The sequence below is a fragment of the Lycium barbarum genome, chromosome 12, assembly GCF_019175385.1.
Source record: "Lycium barbarum isolate Lr01 chromosome 12, ASM1917538v2, whole genome shotgun sequence".
Classification (NCBI taxonomy): domain Eukaryota; kingdom Viridiplantae; phylum Streptophyta; class Magnoliopsida; order Solanales; family Solanaceae; genus Lycium; species Lycium barbarum.
The window spans coordinates 91,424,264-91,439,543 of record NC_083348.1 but is presented as its reverse complement, the minus strand read 5'-3'; the positions used below and the strand labels follow the sequence as shown (position 1 = coordinate 91,439,543).

At 34.1% G+C, this 15,280-nt stretch overlaps 2 protein-coding genes across 2 annotated transcripts; one reads left to right on the top strand and one right to left on the bottom strand.

Moving 5' to 3' along the window:
* Nucleotides 1–71: 71 nt before the first annotated feature.
* On the bottom strand, nt 72–803 carry LOC132623467 (uncharacterized). Its single transcript, XM_060338219.1, has one exon. The coding sequence runs from the start codon at nt 723–725 to the stop codon at nt 204–206; it is 522 nt and encodes a 173-aa protein (XP_060194202.1). The 5' UTR covers nt 726–803; the 3' UTR covers nt 72–203.
* An 8,204-nt stretch (nt 804–9,007) lies between these two features.
* Nucleotides 9,008–15,280, top strand: LOC132621169 (RNA demethylase ALKBH9B). The gene is made up of 6 exons (XM_060335332.1): nt 9,008–9,351; nt 10,483–11,157; nt 13,474–13,559; nt 13,821–14,131; nt 14,206–14,277; nt 14,373–15,280. The coding sequence occupies exons 1-6, from the start codon at nt 9,177–9,179 to the stop codon at nt 14,656–14,658; spliced, it is 1,605 nt and encodes a 534-aa protein (XP_060191315.1). The 5' UTR covers nt 9,008–9,176; the 3' UTR covers nt 14,659–15,280.

Sequence of the window (15,280 nt, the reverse complement as noted above, 5' to 3'; positions counted from 1 at the left end):
TATGCAAGTAACTGTTTTGGCTAGTGAAAGCAATATAACGAATGCTATAGTTCCCATCAGGAGACCGTATGTATTGGCATGTTTATTTGCTTAAATCTATTAGCTTTCAAGTTACATACAGGACTACAAAATTTGGACTAAAGCATACAGGAGAAAGTTTAGAAAACTTCTTCTCGTCATCCAAAACTTGAACTTTGCAGTGATCAAGGTTTCTCTCCTGAACCTTTAAACATAGATTCAGGAGCAAGAGGAGTAGGTGTATCAAGCTGATAAAGATCAAGTGCAGGACCAACAAATCGAAAAAGTATCCAACCCCCAATTATAATAAAGATGGAAGCATAAGCAAACTTGTTAAGCCAGAACAAAAGTCCTTTTTCTCCCACATATAATTCAATAGCCTTCTCAGTCAGATTCATGGATTCCCAATCCTTAGGTGGAGGCTTAGGTTTCACAGCTTGTTTCCCTGCATTCATCATTTCTTCTTCCTTCTGCTTTCTTCGTTTTGACGGACGTCTACTGAATCGAATCTCAACCGTATTTGGTGGTGTAACGGGTTGTGATTCCTTGCTATTTTCATTGATGCTAGTTGTGTTATTGTTGTTATCACTGCTGCTGCTGCATTTGATGGGAAAACGAACTACATGGAGATGTTGAGATTTGAAGGGAAGTGGTATTGGAATGGAAGTGAAGTGTTTTGGGTAGCTAGAGAGCATGGTGCTGTTCATTTCATTGCCTTCAGGGAGCTTAGTTGAAGTATCAAAGTGAGAGGCCAGGAGAGGCACAATAGCTTTGATTACCTTATCCTTCTATTTATGTGAATTGCCCAACTACAGAGACCCCATTCTAACCTTTATGATTTTCATTTTTTTTTAAAAAAAAACAAAAAAAACAAAATGATATTGGGACTACCTTGTATGTATATGATTGTTTTACAATTTACTTACTCCCTATGTACCAAATTATTTGATACTTTTCGCTTTTCGTGAGTCAAATTTCTTAATTTTGACGGTGTGTTTGAACATAAAATCTTTAAATTTTTCAAAATAAAATTTTTTGAAATTACATAAAAAGTACTATAAGTCACCATAATTAATAATTTAAAAGATATATGAAAAAATTACTGTCAAAGAACAACTTGTTTGACTCTCGAAAAGCGAAAAGTGTCACACAATTTGGGACGGATGGAGTATTATTTTCTATCAATATTGGTAGGGGTGTTCATGGCTCGGTTTGGGTCGATTTTTGGTTAAAACCAAAACCAAACTAACTTAGTCGATTTTTTAATTATTAAAACCAAACAAAACCAAATATAATTCACACCCATCGGTTTGGTTATTGCCAGTTTGGTACGGTTTTTTCGATTTTTAAGAAACCTAATGGTATTTCTCTTTCATTTTGCTTCCCTACAATTAGAAAAGAATTTTTCTATCTTTTTTCAACTTATAATTCATTATCAACCTTTTATTGCGGTGGCTATAATTTTTTGAATTATGTAGAAAATGACTTAAGATCTATAACCTTTAATCATAATCAAGTGAATAAAGTTAAGAAATACAAAAGAAATATATAGGTAAAACTCATAATTGTTTCTTTGAATAAGTGAGTTTTGATTCATTAATTTCTTTTAAGAAATGAGCTTAAAGTGTAAGGTCATTAGCCTATTATACATAAATAAATTGTTCATCAAAAAGTATATTTAAAATTATTTATTAAAATTATGATATTGTATTTATGTAATAATAAAATTTGTCTCGGTTCGATTTTTATTTTTTTTTGGGTTTGTTTTCAGTAAAACCAAATATTATTGAACTATTTAATTATCTTTAATATGTATCAAAATTATAGCCACGCAATAAGCATGAATAAAGTCATCAACATAATTAAATATATTGACCAAAGCAAATTGAGACTCACAAATGGTCTTGGTCGATCGGTCGACTACCTGTAGTCGTCCGATCAGCATAGACAAATAATATAATTGAGTCCCTCCAATGCTCTACGTTGATCGGTCGACTTCAGGTAGTCAACCAATTGACCATGAGAGACACACTAACAACATTATATTAAATATAAATATTATAAATTAATTTATTAAATACAAGATATTAGTTTAGTTAGGTAAATATGTGATAAGCCAAAGATTTGATTAAGTATGTATTAGTACAAGACATTGCTATCTGATTTGATTAACTATGATTAAACTATAGTTTAAATATTATCAACTTTTTAAATAAAACTATCATCCTCGATTAGTTTATTCTCACTATCTTATATTATGTTTAACTATGAAAGTTAATATTATTAACAACCCTTTTTAAGTAATAACACTTATCTCAATTAATTAAACACCATTACTTTTTAACCATAACTTTAAAAGTTAATATTTTCATCAAGCTTTTTCAAAAAGGTCCCTTTGACCTAAATTTCACTTATTTTTTTATTTAAGTTGATTAAAAGAAGATTAAACTAAAAACAATAAATGCCATGGATACAAAAGTATATACACTCATATTTGTATTTATTCTTTGTCTTGCTTTTTTAAATAGGAAAAGATTAAATGATTTAATTTTTGAAAATAATTCAAAACAAATTAAACCAAAATTATTACACTATTTAATTATCTTTATTATATATCAAAATTATACCCAAGCAATTAACATGAATAAAGTCCTCAACATAAAAATAAAGTCCTCAACATAAATTAGATAGGTTGAACAAAGCAAAATGAGACTCTCAAACGGTCTTGGTCGATCGGTCAACTATCGACTGATAGGCATAGACAAATAATACGATTGAGTCCCTCAAATGGTCTATGTCAGTCGGCCGACTATAGTAGTCGACCGATCGACCATGAGGGACACACTAACAATATTATAATAAAGATACTATCATAAATTAATTTTTTAAATACATAAAAACAAGATATTAGTTTAGTTAGATAAATATGTGATAAGCCAAAGATTAGTTACATATCTATTAGTACAAGACATTACTATATGATTTGATTAACTATGATCGACCTATAGTTTAACTATTATCAAGTTTTTAAATAAAAATATCATCCTCGATTAATTTATTTTAGTTACCTTATATTATGTTTAACTATGAAAGTTAAAAATAAATTTAAAGTTTATTGGTGTTGTAAAATTAAGCTAAAAGAGTAACAATAGTAAAGGATGTAAACAATAGAAATAGAGAGACAAGAGAGGAGAGATTTCTTATTCATCCAAATGTGTTCAAGTCACAAACTATTACATAAAACCCAAGTATATATAAGAATACATTGAGAACACCAAAGGATGTGTCATAAACATGGGTAGTAACTATTTGGGAGTTATAGAAATAAAGTGTGGGAGTAGTGGTTATAAAGTAATGGGGGTTACTTCTACAAGAGTTATGAACCTGAAGTAGTAAGAGTTATATGTAGAGGAGTAATAGACATCCACACATTAATATTTTCATAACACTCCCCCTTGGATGTCTATTTTAGATAATATGCCTCGTTAAAACCTTACTAGGAAAAATCCAGTGGGAAAAATCCTAGTGAAGGAAAAAGAGTATACATATCTTGTAATACGCATTATTTACTGCCTCGTTAAAAAACTTGCCAGGAAAACTCAGTAGGACAAAACCTCAACTAAGGAAAAAATAGTGCAGCGCGCATTTTACTCCCCCTAATAATAACATCATTTGATATTTCGAAGATGACACATTCACATCTTGTATAATAGCTTCTCAAATGTTGAGGTTGACCATGCTGTCGTTAACAAATCTGCTAAATTGTCACTTGAATTTCTTGAATATCTTTTCACCATTCCTTTGAAGATCGTGTGTGAAAATAACTTTCAGCGAGACGTGTTTTATTTTATTCCAACTTCAACGTATCAATTCTTGTAGATGATGCCTTCCAATGATCTTATATACCAGCTTTCCAAGTGTTGATATTGGTCATGTCTTTGTGACCAACTCACATCCACAAAGATGTTACATCCTTGAGCTCATCCCGATATCAATTTGTCATTTGCTTGCTTCACGATCATTGTTATCTTTGCATGATTTGCGTAAATAGCAAATAATTGACTTTTACCAGAACAAAATAATATGGCAGCACCCATATATAAATAAATAACTTGCGTGCCATCGAACCTTGCATAGAACATATAATCTTCCTGCATTTTCATAACCAACAAACCATTGACAATATGGTTAGAAATAATAAATCTATACCAATATTTGATTTTACTTGAGTATCTCCACGTAGAAGTAAAATTATATCTTGCCAGCACATTAATAAAAATATTATCTTATGAATTATAAGAGCAAGAAATATAAGTGCACCAATTACACAAATACATGGTACTTTCTGACCATCATGAGTTCGAAATTGATCTTTCTTAATGTTAAGCGATGCCATGGCCATTGGGCTACTCAATGGAATCGCTTTAAAACCTTTTAAATCCTTCAAGTATTTTCATATAAACTTCATTGTCTAGCTAGACATGACAACAATGCATTATACGCATTCAAAATTTTCATGTATTGCCAGACTGATAAGAAACCCCGTTGCATCCACCATAAGAGAATACATACATCTCCATACAATAATGTTAGAACTTTTGCGAAAAATCTTTATGCCACAAGCCACAAGCCGTACTTTATATTTATGGTTTTTATTTCTTACTTTACTTTTCGCACAAGAATTCATTTGTACCCCACTAGCATTATACCCTGAGGTCCTTGGACTATAGGTCCAAAACATCACTTTTTCAAGTGAAACAAAATATACTTGAACTACATATTTTATTTGGCTAATCATTATATCTATCCACATTCTTTGACAGATTTGAATTCAAGATCCTCATCACCATTTAATGTTGAGCACTACATTATTTTAAAGATACCGTCGACGGTCATTTGTTATCGGTTTCAATTTGACATAACTTATCGAGATCTCTTTATTTTTCATCATTTTCAGGTACCTGAACCTAACCAAAGGTTGTATGAAATATTATATCATGGTGCTATTTTAAAGCACTTGCCTCATGAGTATGACCATCTTGATCATTTTCTCCTCTCCTTCTTCAAGGAGTTTTATCTTTGGAACCGATCGGTCTATCGCCATAGACTTTGTCCTAATTCTAATTGGAATTGGAACATTTGCAATTGGAATATAATATTCACTTTTGAGTCAGTAAATGCGTCTGGCAGTTAACTTGAATTATCCTTTCAACATGGATCATACCAATGATAATTCATTACATATACCTTACTTTCCAGCCGCTTATCATCCCTCCCCCTAATGATAGGAAATCTAACATTTAATTCCCAACATAATTTGGGGACCCATCTTTATGCGTTGTGGTGGAGCAATTAAATCATATACCGCACATTTAAATTTTTAGATAAGAATTATTTGATTCATGACCCTAAACCAATTATGATAGGAGAACTTATTATAACTTGTTGGCTTGATGCGCACAAGTGCTGCTACATATAACATACCTCATCCCAAATTTCGTTTTGGGAGTTTCTTCTCATAACCAATTGTTTAACTATAGTTGGGGCATACAATTTCTGTTAAACCAACTTGGATATAAACCAACATTATCAACAACATTTCATAATTTGGAATGGTGCTCTTAATTTAAAAATTTGAGCAAACAGCCTTGCAAAAACCAAATTGCAAGTTGATACCAAATGCACATATGACGATAACATAGATGCATCTAGTAAAATCGTATAATATTAAATCGGTCCACATGACAGGTGATTGGGCCCATATATATACATCATCTTTTATACATTCCAAAATTATGGGATACAATCCCAACCTTAGCTGGTAAATTAACCAATTTGTCATCATGAGAACAAGCAGCACAAGAGAATTCTTGAAGAATATTTTGTTTCTTTAATATATAACCACATGAATTCTCAATTATTTTCGCATCATATTTGAACCGGATGGCCAACCTGTCATGCCAACTTCCGTAGCATGTGATTCCATCATGCTTGTGTTTATGTAGTACAAATTCGGAGGAAAAACAGGCAACATTACACATACATTTTATTTATCCGCTATCGTTGTAGTTAATAATATGAAGATATTAAACCTTCCCATAATTTATAGTCTCAATATAATTCATATTTGACCAATGCCTTTGAAACTTAAAAAAGTTTCTTTTGAGACTTACTACAACACCAATATTATGAACAATTCCATTCCTCCGGGTAGTAACAAACTAGCTTTTCCAAAACTCTCAATTAATTATGTACTACCACATATTTCATAATCCATATGTATGATGAACATCTCCTTTTATGGAGTAATTGTCATTATGGTCATGGTCAAAACCTTTATAAGCAAGACTTATTTCTTACTTTTACCCTTTGGTATTTCATGATAAGACATACCACAATATTTGTGACGTACTAAAAGTACGTGATCAATGACCATGTATACCAAAATAAATTTTTCCGTAGAGGTAAGTTGTGGTATTTATCCAATAATACATGAGCACGTCCTCTCAAACCTCCCGTAGAGGTGAGTTGTGGTATTTATCCATAATGTTACAAATATTACTTTAAAAATGGGCGAGCATTTACGATGCTTATCACAAGTCACATTCTCTTCAAGGAATGGACTATAATCATATATACGTGCTTTATAAATTTTCATTATAAGCCCATTATCTTTATCATATCCATAGACCCACCTCAACATCACTTTGAAATTGTATTCCTTTCTTTTGATGGAGGATTTAAAATTTTATAAAATTAGGTCGGACGACAACCGGGTGTGCAATGACCTTTTATACCATATTGATGACAAATATTACCTTCACCTTTTGAAGGACCATTTGGAGAACACATAGCATTCTTTCTTTTATAATTACCACAATAATGATTAACATTATTTTGTCCTCTGCCACGCCCACGTTCATTCGTTTTACCACTTGTTTTCATTTAGACTTATTATGTACTACTACCACATTCCCCTCACGGAATGGAGCATATCAAGTGGGACGGGCTTCACGATTTTACATCAAATGCACATTCATCAATATAATGCATCGGGACTCAAACCCAACATCTTATCCATATAAAGGCGTATTTGCCATAAATCGATGGGACTTGAACCCAAAATCTTATATTATCATCATAATGCACCGGGACCCAAACTCGATGTCTTACCCTCTTGGTGCAATGGGACTTGAATCCATCGTCTTACCCTCAACCAATGGCAAATAGGACTCGAACCTTTAAGAATTATTACCAATTTGTGATTAAAATGCATAAGTAAATTAAAAATGACAAAATATTATCAACAAAAACTTCTAAAATTATAAGGCAGTAGTCTGTTCATGGGAAATAAAATTTCGAGTCAACCGCAATGGTTCAATCATTGGTTGTTCACCTGCAGCCACCAAAATATCCTTAACTAGATCTAACTCCATTAAAATCATCAAGTATACGGCCATACCGTTTTTAAAAATGTCTTCAAATTTTATCAATTATTTAATTTGGTGCTAGACAGAGACAGTTTCATATTTAATTTCTCATATACACAAGACCATTTGAGATTCAATATTTTTCCTCTCTCATGTTACGGTTTTATAAATACCACTGTCAGTAAGCAAATTCATAATGAAAGTTGTGAAATGCACAAACCATAATAAAAATATCAAGAACGACATGTCAATAGCATATACTTACTGGAATCTCCTCAATTCTTGCTATCCACTTTTAGTCTCGACGCACAATCCATTTGGTTGTATAATACTCACTCACAGTGTAAAAATATGATAGGCAACAGGTATTGGTAACATCATTCATACGGGCCTTCAGATTTATTACTATAATCTTACTTAAGAATTGGAAAAAAGTTAGAGACGTGACTTACCATATTCTCAATCTTACCAAGAAAGCTTTTGTTCTTTATCATTTTTCTTGTAGCTATGTGGAGATCTCAATCTCAAATAATTAGACAAATAAAATTTTAAACATAGGCCAAGATGTATTAAAAAGAGGAAAAAGGAAAGAGTAATATACCTCAAACGGGAGCAAAAGAAAACTGCAAATTTGTTTACCTTCTCCCATTAGGGAATTTTGTGGGCAGAAAATAATCAATCAGTAGCGTATACCTTTTGGTTTCTTTGCACACAAATTAAGGAGTGCAACTCAACTTGAAAATACCAAAATGATATTAGAGTCTCGTGCTGATAACGTGTTGTAAAATTAAGCTAAAAGAGTAACAATAGTAAAGGATGTAAACAATATAAATAGAGAGACAAGAGAGGAGAGATTTCTTATTCATCCAAATGTGTTCAAGTCACAAACTATTATATACAACTCAACTATATAGAGGAATACATTGAGAACACCAAAGGGTGTATCATAAACATGAATAGTAACTATTTGGGAATTATAGAAATAAAGTGCGGGAGTAATAGTCATAAAATAATGGGGTTACTTCTACAAGAGTTATAAACCTGAAATAGTAAAAATTACATGTAGAGCATCAATAGATATCCACACATTAATATTTTCATAACAATTGGGCGTTTGTAACCGAAGAGTCTTTGACATGTGAGTAATGTGACTAAAAGATTAATGACAATGAAATGATTAAAGTGAAATATGACAGTTTGACCAATTTCTCTCTGCAAGGGGGTATAAGGGACAATGAACTCCATTCTTGACAATTTCTCCACAAAATTTCTCGACAAATAACCTCACTATTAAGACAAGGAAATAGAAAATTTTGGAAAAACAATAGCACAAAAGAAATGGAAGAAGGAAAAGCAAGCTGAGTTTTGTCAGATCGGGCAGATTATTATTGTTAAAGCAAGCTTTGGAAAAGAAGAGACAGACAGATGGAAAAGGAGTAAGAGATGGGACTTTCCTCCATTTTATTTAGTGTGGGGCCCGTTAATTCACTTGGCAAAGTATGAGTGGAGTGGAGTCTCACACAAATTTTGTCTTCCACGTACCAGGAATAAAACTTTTCTCCTAGAGTTACTTATGAGGGTAGTCTTGGGAAACTAAACCGCCTAATCTTTACCATTATGAATTGACAAAACACCCCTCCTAAGAATAACACCCCGTAGTCTCTAAGCAAACTCGACAAAATTAAAATCATCCACTCGTCTTGAATTCACCTAGTTGACTCATCCGCCATGTCTGACAACCAACGAACTCACAAAAAAGACGATCCATTCCTCCTCAATTACAACGTTGATGAACTCCGAATCGCCTCTGAGTTTCTGTCCAATTGGCTTCCCTTTCTCTCACGTGACCTCTGCCATCACTGCACACATACCCTCTCCGATCGTATCCGATCCCTCAGTTTTAGTAATCTCTCTTTCTCCTATGTATTCTTTACATTAATATGTGTTAATGCATGTGTTACCTACTCATATATTATTATATATTCATACTTAGAAATTTCATCAAGTACCTTGCTTTTATGTGCTTTACTTTTTCGAGGAGAGGGAGCGTGCTTTTATTTTATTTTTGGTTAAAATTTATGATAAAGATGTTTCTCGGGTAATTACTTAGTTATGAAGAACCTAAACAGACGGTGAATAGATACAGAGAATTCATATTAATTATCTGATTTAAGTTTTGTTGGTTTATATAATTACTCTACTAGTTATGAAGATGGTTGTAGATATTTCATATACTGATACTTAAATATTTCATTAAGTGCCCAACTTTTATGTGCTTTTGGATGAGTTTTTTTTTCTCTCTAGGGGGGAGCGTGTTATTTCAGGTTTGTTTATTTATTTAGTTTTTGGTTAAGATGTATACATTTTTTGGGAAATTATTTAGTTATGAAGAACCTGAACAGAGTGTGAATAGGTACAGAGAATTCATATTAATTATCTGATTAAGTTTCGTTGGTTTATATAATTCCTAGTTATGAAGATCGTTGTAGATAACATATGCAAATTATGAGCCCATTTGGATTAGCTGAAAAAAAGTGGCTTTTAAGCACTAGTGCTTAAAGTACTTTTAAGTGCTGAAAGTTATTTTATAAATAAGCAGTTACGTGTTTGGATAAAAGTGCTTAAAGGGTTTTTAGAAGTAAGGGTAGTATTGGAATTAATAAAAAATATAAGGGATAAAAGGGTAAAGTTGTTGGTCAAACCATAATGGCTTTTAAGCCAAAAAAAAAAAAAGTTGGGGTTGAGCAACTTCTTGATTTTGGCTTATTTTAAGCACTTTTTAACTTAGTTTAAGTTGTTTTCTATTTTTGCCAAACATTCAAATAAGTTAAAAACGGCTTATAAGCTGGTTTGACCAACTTATAAGCCAATCCAAACGGGCTCTATAGCATCTTTGGTAGATAATGATGGGGCCAAACAAACTGATTTCTGATTTGTCTTGTTTATGTATTTGGGATTATACTATAGTATTGAAGTGTAAAGTTGTTGATTGAGTGACTTTTTCTGATCAGAGACTTTGTTGGTATGATTGCAGAAGTTGGTGGCAATGCGGAATGCTTGAAGCAACCGGAGAATATGAGTGTTTCGACTCCGGAACGTTGTGATTCGGATGGCTGTAATGGGAACCAAGAGAATTGTGACAACAATTCACTTGGAGGTTGGAATGATTGTGGTGACTTGAACGATAATGCAGATACTAACTCACTGGGGAGTTGGAAAGATGGGGCTGGGGGGGAGCCCTTTGAGGAGCTTTCTGTGGACAGGCATTCATCTGACAGTTGTATAGAGGGTGCAGATTCCCTATCTCAGCCTGTTGGAGAGGTATCTACAAGTGAAGCATTACCTGTGACTACCCCTAAAGTGAAGATGTCATGGGCAGATATGGCTCAGGAGGATGAACTTCAAGATGAGGAAGTGAGTGAGTCAACTGCCTTGAGTAGTCAGGTGAATGGTGTGTCTGAAGAAGAAATTACTACCCCGGAGAGTAAGCGAAAAACAGAATTGTCAAGGGAGCAGCGAGAGTACATTAGATTCTGTAATGTGAAGAGGAAAAAGGATTTTATATGTTTGGAGAGGGTGAACGGGAAAATCTTTAATATACTTGGTGGACTGGAGCTACATAAGGGAGTCTTTAGCGCAGTTGAGCAAACTAGAATAGTTAATTATGTGGAGAAGCTTGACCAGATGGGGAAGAACGGGGAATTGAAAGGTTTGTTTTACCCTTGATATAACTCTTAATCATTTTTTTTCCCTTTCCTCAAATGAATTTTATTGTCATATTGAGCTTTGCAAAGCATAGTTAATCCAAGTCGGAAGAAAGGAGTAAGGTAGCAATAGGTTGACGTCCAACGTACAATAGTCTGAAATTCCTTGTGTTGCATCCCTTGTTGGGCCCAACTAGTTTATAGCAAGCATAGCTGCTTGGTTGATATTGCCCAGCTGTTAATGCTTAAGCTTCAAATGTATTTGAAATTTAAGCAGGTGTTTCTGTGAACCAGAGCACTCAGTTTTAATCCACTTTGTTGTTGTTAGACTTTTGTTAACATTACAATATTATTGGTGTTCGATGATTGGTACTAACTAGCATATTCCCTTTATTTTCCTCATTGATTTCCTTTTTTTTTTTTTTTTGGACCTCAATCATTGGATGCAGTTCATTTTATTGGCCAGAGGGCTAAAAATTCTTTATTTCTAGTATAGATACGAGAGTATTTGTCAAATTAATATTTGTTTCCTTGTGAGGTGGTACGGCTGGCTGAGTCTAACAGAAATCACACAGCACGCTCAAGAAATTCTGCTTGATTGAATGTTCATTACACGACTGCTTGGTTCTGTAGAATGGCAGATGTACCATTGGTGATTCTGATTCAGTTTGAGTTTTTCTAACAATTTAGCTATGGAATGAAGTTTTTTGATGCTAGTGTTGCTGTTCATGCCTTTATCTTCATTTTGGCCGATAGTCATCCAATTCCTTGTAGGTCCTATGCTATCTAGATGCCGATATCTTTCAAGTAGGGCGATTGACATGGAGTGAGTTAGTGCATTAGCTTAACTATCAGAAAAGTAAGAAAAAGATTTTGGATTTTCTTGAGAGGGGACGAATCTATTGCATTGGCTTGCACCTTTTCTACCTACAGGTATCTTTTACTATAAGAATCCTATGCAGGAGAACTCACCGACTACTTAATTGAGAGGATATTGGATTCATTCAGATTCAACATTAGCCGTTCTGTTTCTTTCAAGGATACCTAATTTCTCTTTTTGTCTGTTATTGAGAGTTACAGTACTTGAAACATTTCATCGTTGTATGTTAAAGCTAGCTGCTTTGGGCATTCTAGACTTCAAACGTATTGAAATGGGGAATCTTGTCTTAGTAATGTTTATCCTATTTTAGGTTTTTCTTATTGATAGCACAGAATCCTCTATGTTAATTACCAGACATTAAAAAGATGAAAGAAAAAAGAGAGGGACTGAGAAAAAGAGAATTGGTTAATAGTTTTATGTATCAGATTAACTGTCAACTTTTTTTTTTTCCCCTCAAGAAATCAGATTAACTGTCAACAGGAAAATAGATGTTGATATCTATATAATGTGATAATATGCGGCATGAGAAATCTCTTCTTTCTTTTTTTGGAATTGAAGTAAATATTAAAAAACGGCTAGGGTTAATGTCAGATGTTTCTAATTCATTGCACACACCTAGATTAATCGCATAGGAGTTCTATAGCATACATTTAATGGTGTGCCAGAAGCCCAGAATTAGGACTACGGTAATAAGGATAACTTTGCTTATTTAATGTGCCTAAACTAAAAGAAAAAGAGCTTGCTTTTACAGTTGTAAATGTTGGGAGTCCCACATCGGTGCGTCAAGGGTTACTTGGTCACTTTATATGGTCTTGGGCAATTCTCACTCCTTGAGCTAGCTTTTGAGGTTGAGTTAGGCTCAAGGTCAATTGCTTTAACAGTAAAATAACCAATATAACTAGATTTTAGCACCAAAATTTTTTCGATTCAGCTTAGAAACTGTTTCCTGGTTGAAAACATTAACAAAGATATCATAGAATTTTGTTGAGTATGGTATAGGAAAGAAGAAGTTGCAGAAATGAAGTTTGAGGCATAACTATGAGTTTTCATTTGGAAAAATGTATAAGTAGTTTTACAAGGTGCACATTTATTCCGTTTGGTTAATTTGTCTTTTCTGTAAAAATGACACTTGCACCTTCACTTTTTGAAAAATTTCCTAAAGTAGTTCCACGACTTTTCCTTAAAAAATCTTCTATTCTAATTCAGTAATTACCCTCGTTCAGTGTCAATTTGTCTTCCTAGTGAGTTCTGACTCACTTCATCAATTAGTTTGATCTGATATTGCTTTTCCTTTATACTTGTGATGATGGAGGTTTTTTTTTTTTTTTTTTTTTTTTTGAGCTTCCTCCTAAAATTTTCTTTATAAATTTGTTTGTACTTAAGTTATTTCTGTCATTTTTAGTTATCTCATGGCTCTTACCTGTGTATTGTGGTTGTTTAGGGAGGACGTATACTGCACCAGCAAAATGGATGAGGGGCAAAGGGCGTGTGACAATCCAATTTGGTTGTTGTTACAATTATGCACTAGTAAGTATTTTACAATCTTATATTAATCGCTCCCTCTCCACACAGAATCATCCCCATCCCCACCCTCAACACACATACACACACAGTGGCTCAAAACTGTAGCTTTGAGTGCCTTAAATTATGGGTTATTAGATCACAATTTAAGAATCTGTAGTAAAGACCCTCCCCCTCCCTGTCCAGTTTACAGCCTTCTTCTGCGATAGAGTTGTGGCATATGGGTTAATCGAGGGTGGCATAATGACTGAAATTTCTTTATGGCAGGATAAAAGTGGCAATTCCCCAGGGATCCTCAAAAGTGCAACTGTTGATCCATTGCCTGATCTTTTGAAGGTCATGATTAGAAGGCTTGTAAGGTGGCATGTGATGCCTCCGACTTGTGTTCCAGACAGCTGTATTATCAACATTTATGAAGAGGGCGATTGCATACCACCACATATTGACAATCATGATTTTGTGCGCCCATTTTGTACTGTTTCATTCCTTAGCGAGTGCAACATTGTGTTCGGATCCAACTTGAAAGTAGTGGGTCCCGGTGCATTTGCTGGTGCAATTGCAATACCGTTGCCAGTGGGGTAAGTGAGTGTGTTCTTCTCATAACTATTGAAATTAGGAAGATTGGTCATTAATGACATTACATTACTCCCAGATCTGTACTGGTCTTGAATGGAAATGGAGCTGATGTTGCTAAACACTGTGTGCCAGCTGTGCCTGCTAAGAGGTACCCACTGAATGTTCAGAACTCTCGAGTCATAGTTAAATCTTCTGTTTCGTTCTGTAATATGCTAACATCTTGTAAACCTTTATTTCACATAGGATTTCAATCACATTTAGAAGAATGGACGAATCTAAAAGACCAACTGAATATGTTTCTGAGCATGATTTAGAAGGGTTGCAGCCCTTGTCATATGAAGCAGACACACAAAAGAAATCAAGCTCCTCTAGGCCAAGGTTTTCCGCAAGAAAACAGTCAGTGGGACAAGAAGAGAGCATGGAAAGAGTAAAGATGCCAATGAGAAGGCATTCAGAGCCCCGTTACACAGGTCGATATCGACGAGGACCTCCAAACAGACAGTGGGTTGGGGCGAATACGGAAAATTGAAGGCACATTCTGACTTCTGTATATTGGTCCGCGTCATCTACTAAAATTAACAAGGTTATTGGTATTCGGGTCTTCTTATCTTCTGGAGTTGTTAAAGTATTAAAATTGTGGGAGATTGCTTGTTTGCTACTGCATTTGATGGATATCTTCTTAAATAGAAGCTCAATCCTACTCTCTGATCTACATTTGCAATACGGGAAACCAAGTATTGAATGTGAACGAGGAACAGTCAAGCTATAAGTGGGGAAGAGTGGTGGTGTGATCTAAAGCTAGAGATGGGCTGATATGATAGTAGATCCGATGTAGGCGTGGTCTTCCAATTTGCAGCTGTAATGGCATGAGGCAGCTATGCAAATAAATACTTGGCAGCTTGGATAAACCCTGCTGAACTGGACTCGCTCTACTTCAATAATATATCTTGTGAGAAATGTGTCCACCCGTGTTACCTTGATCGTGTATAGGTGAAGCTTACATGGTGTACTATTCATATGTCATAGGTTACATTTGTTTGCGCATAAGCTTTGGTGCTTACTATTTTCTCCTAGGATTCGTATTGTTATTGTATTGGACTTGAAAGCGTTGAGAGCCAAGTTGTGTTATCTGAGTGTCTTTGTTTTTTCTA

Bases quoted from the DNA above. Each gene is read 5' to 3' on its own strand.
- LOC132623467 (XM_060338219.1), bottom strand. From the start codon at position 725: ATGAACAGCACCATGCTCTCTAGCTACCCAAAACACTTCACTTCCATT.
- LOC132621169 (XM_060335332.1), top strand. From the start codon at position 9,177: ATGTCTGACAACCAACGAACTCACAAAAAAGACGATCCATTCCTCCTC. The intron at 13,560-13,820 runs GTAAGTATTTTA...TCTTTATGGCAG, and splicing joins GTTGTTACAATTATGCACTA to GATAAAAGTGGCAATTCCCC. The intron at 14,132-14,205 runs GTAAGTGAGTGT...CATTACTCCCAG, and splicing joins GCAATACCGTTGCCAGTGGG to ATCTGTACTGGTCTTGAATG.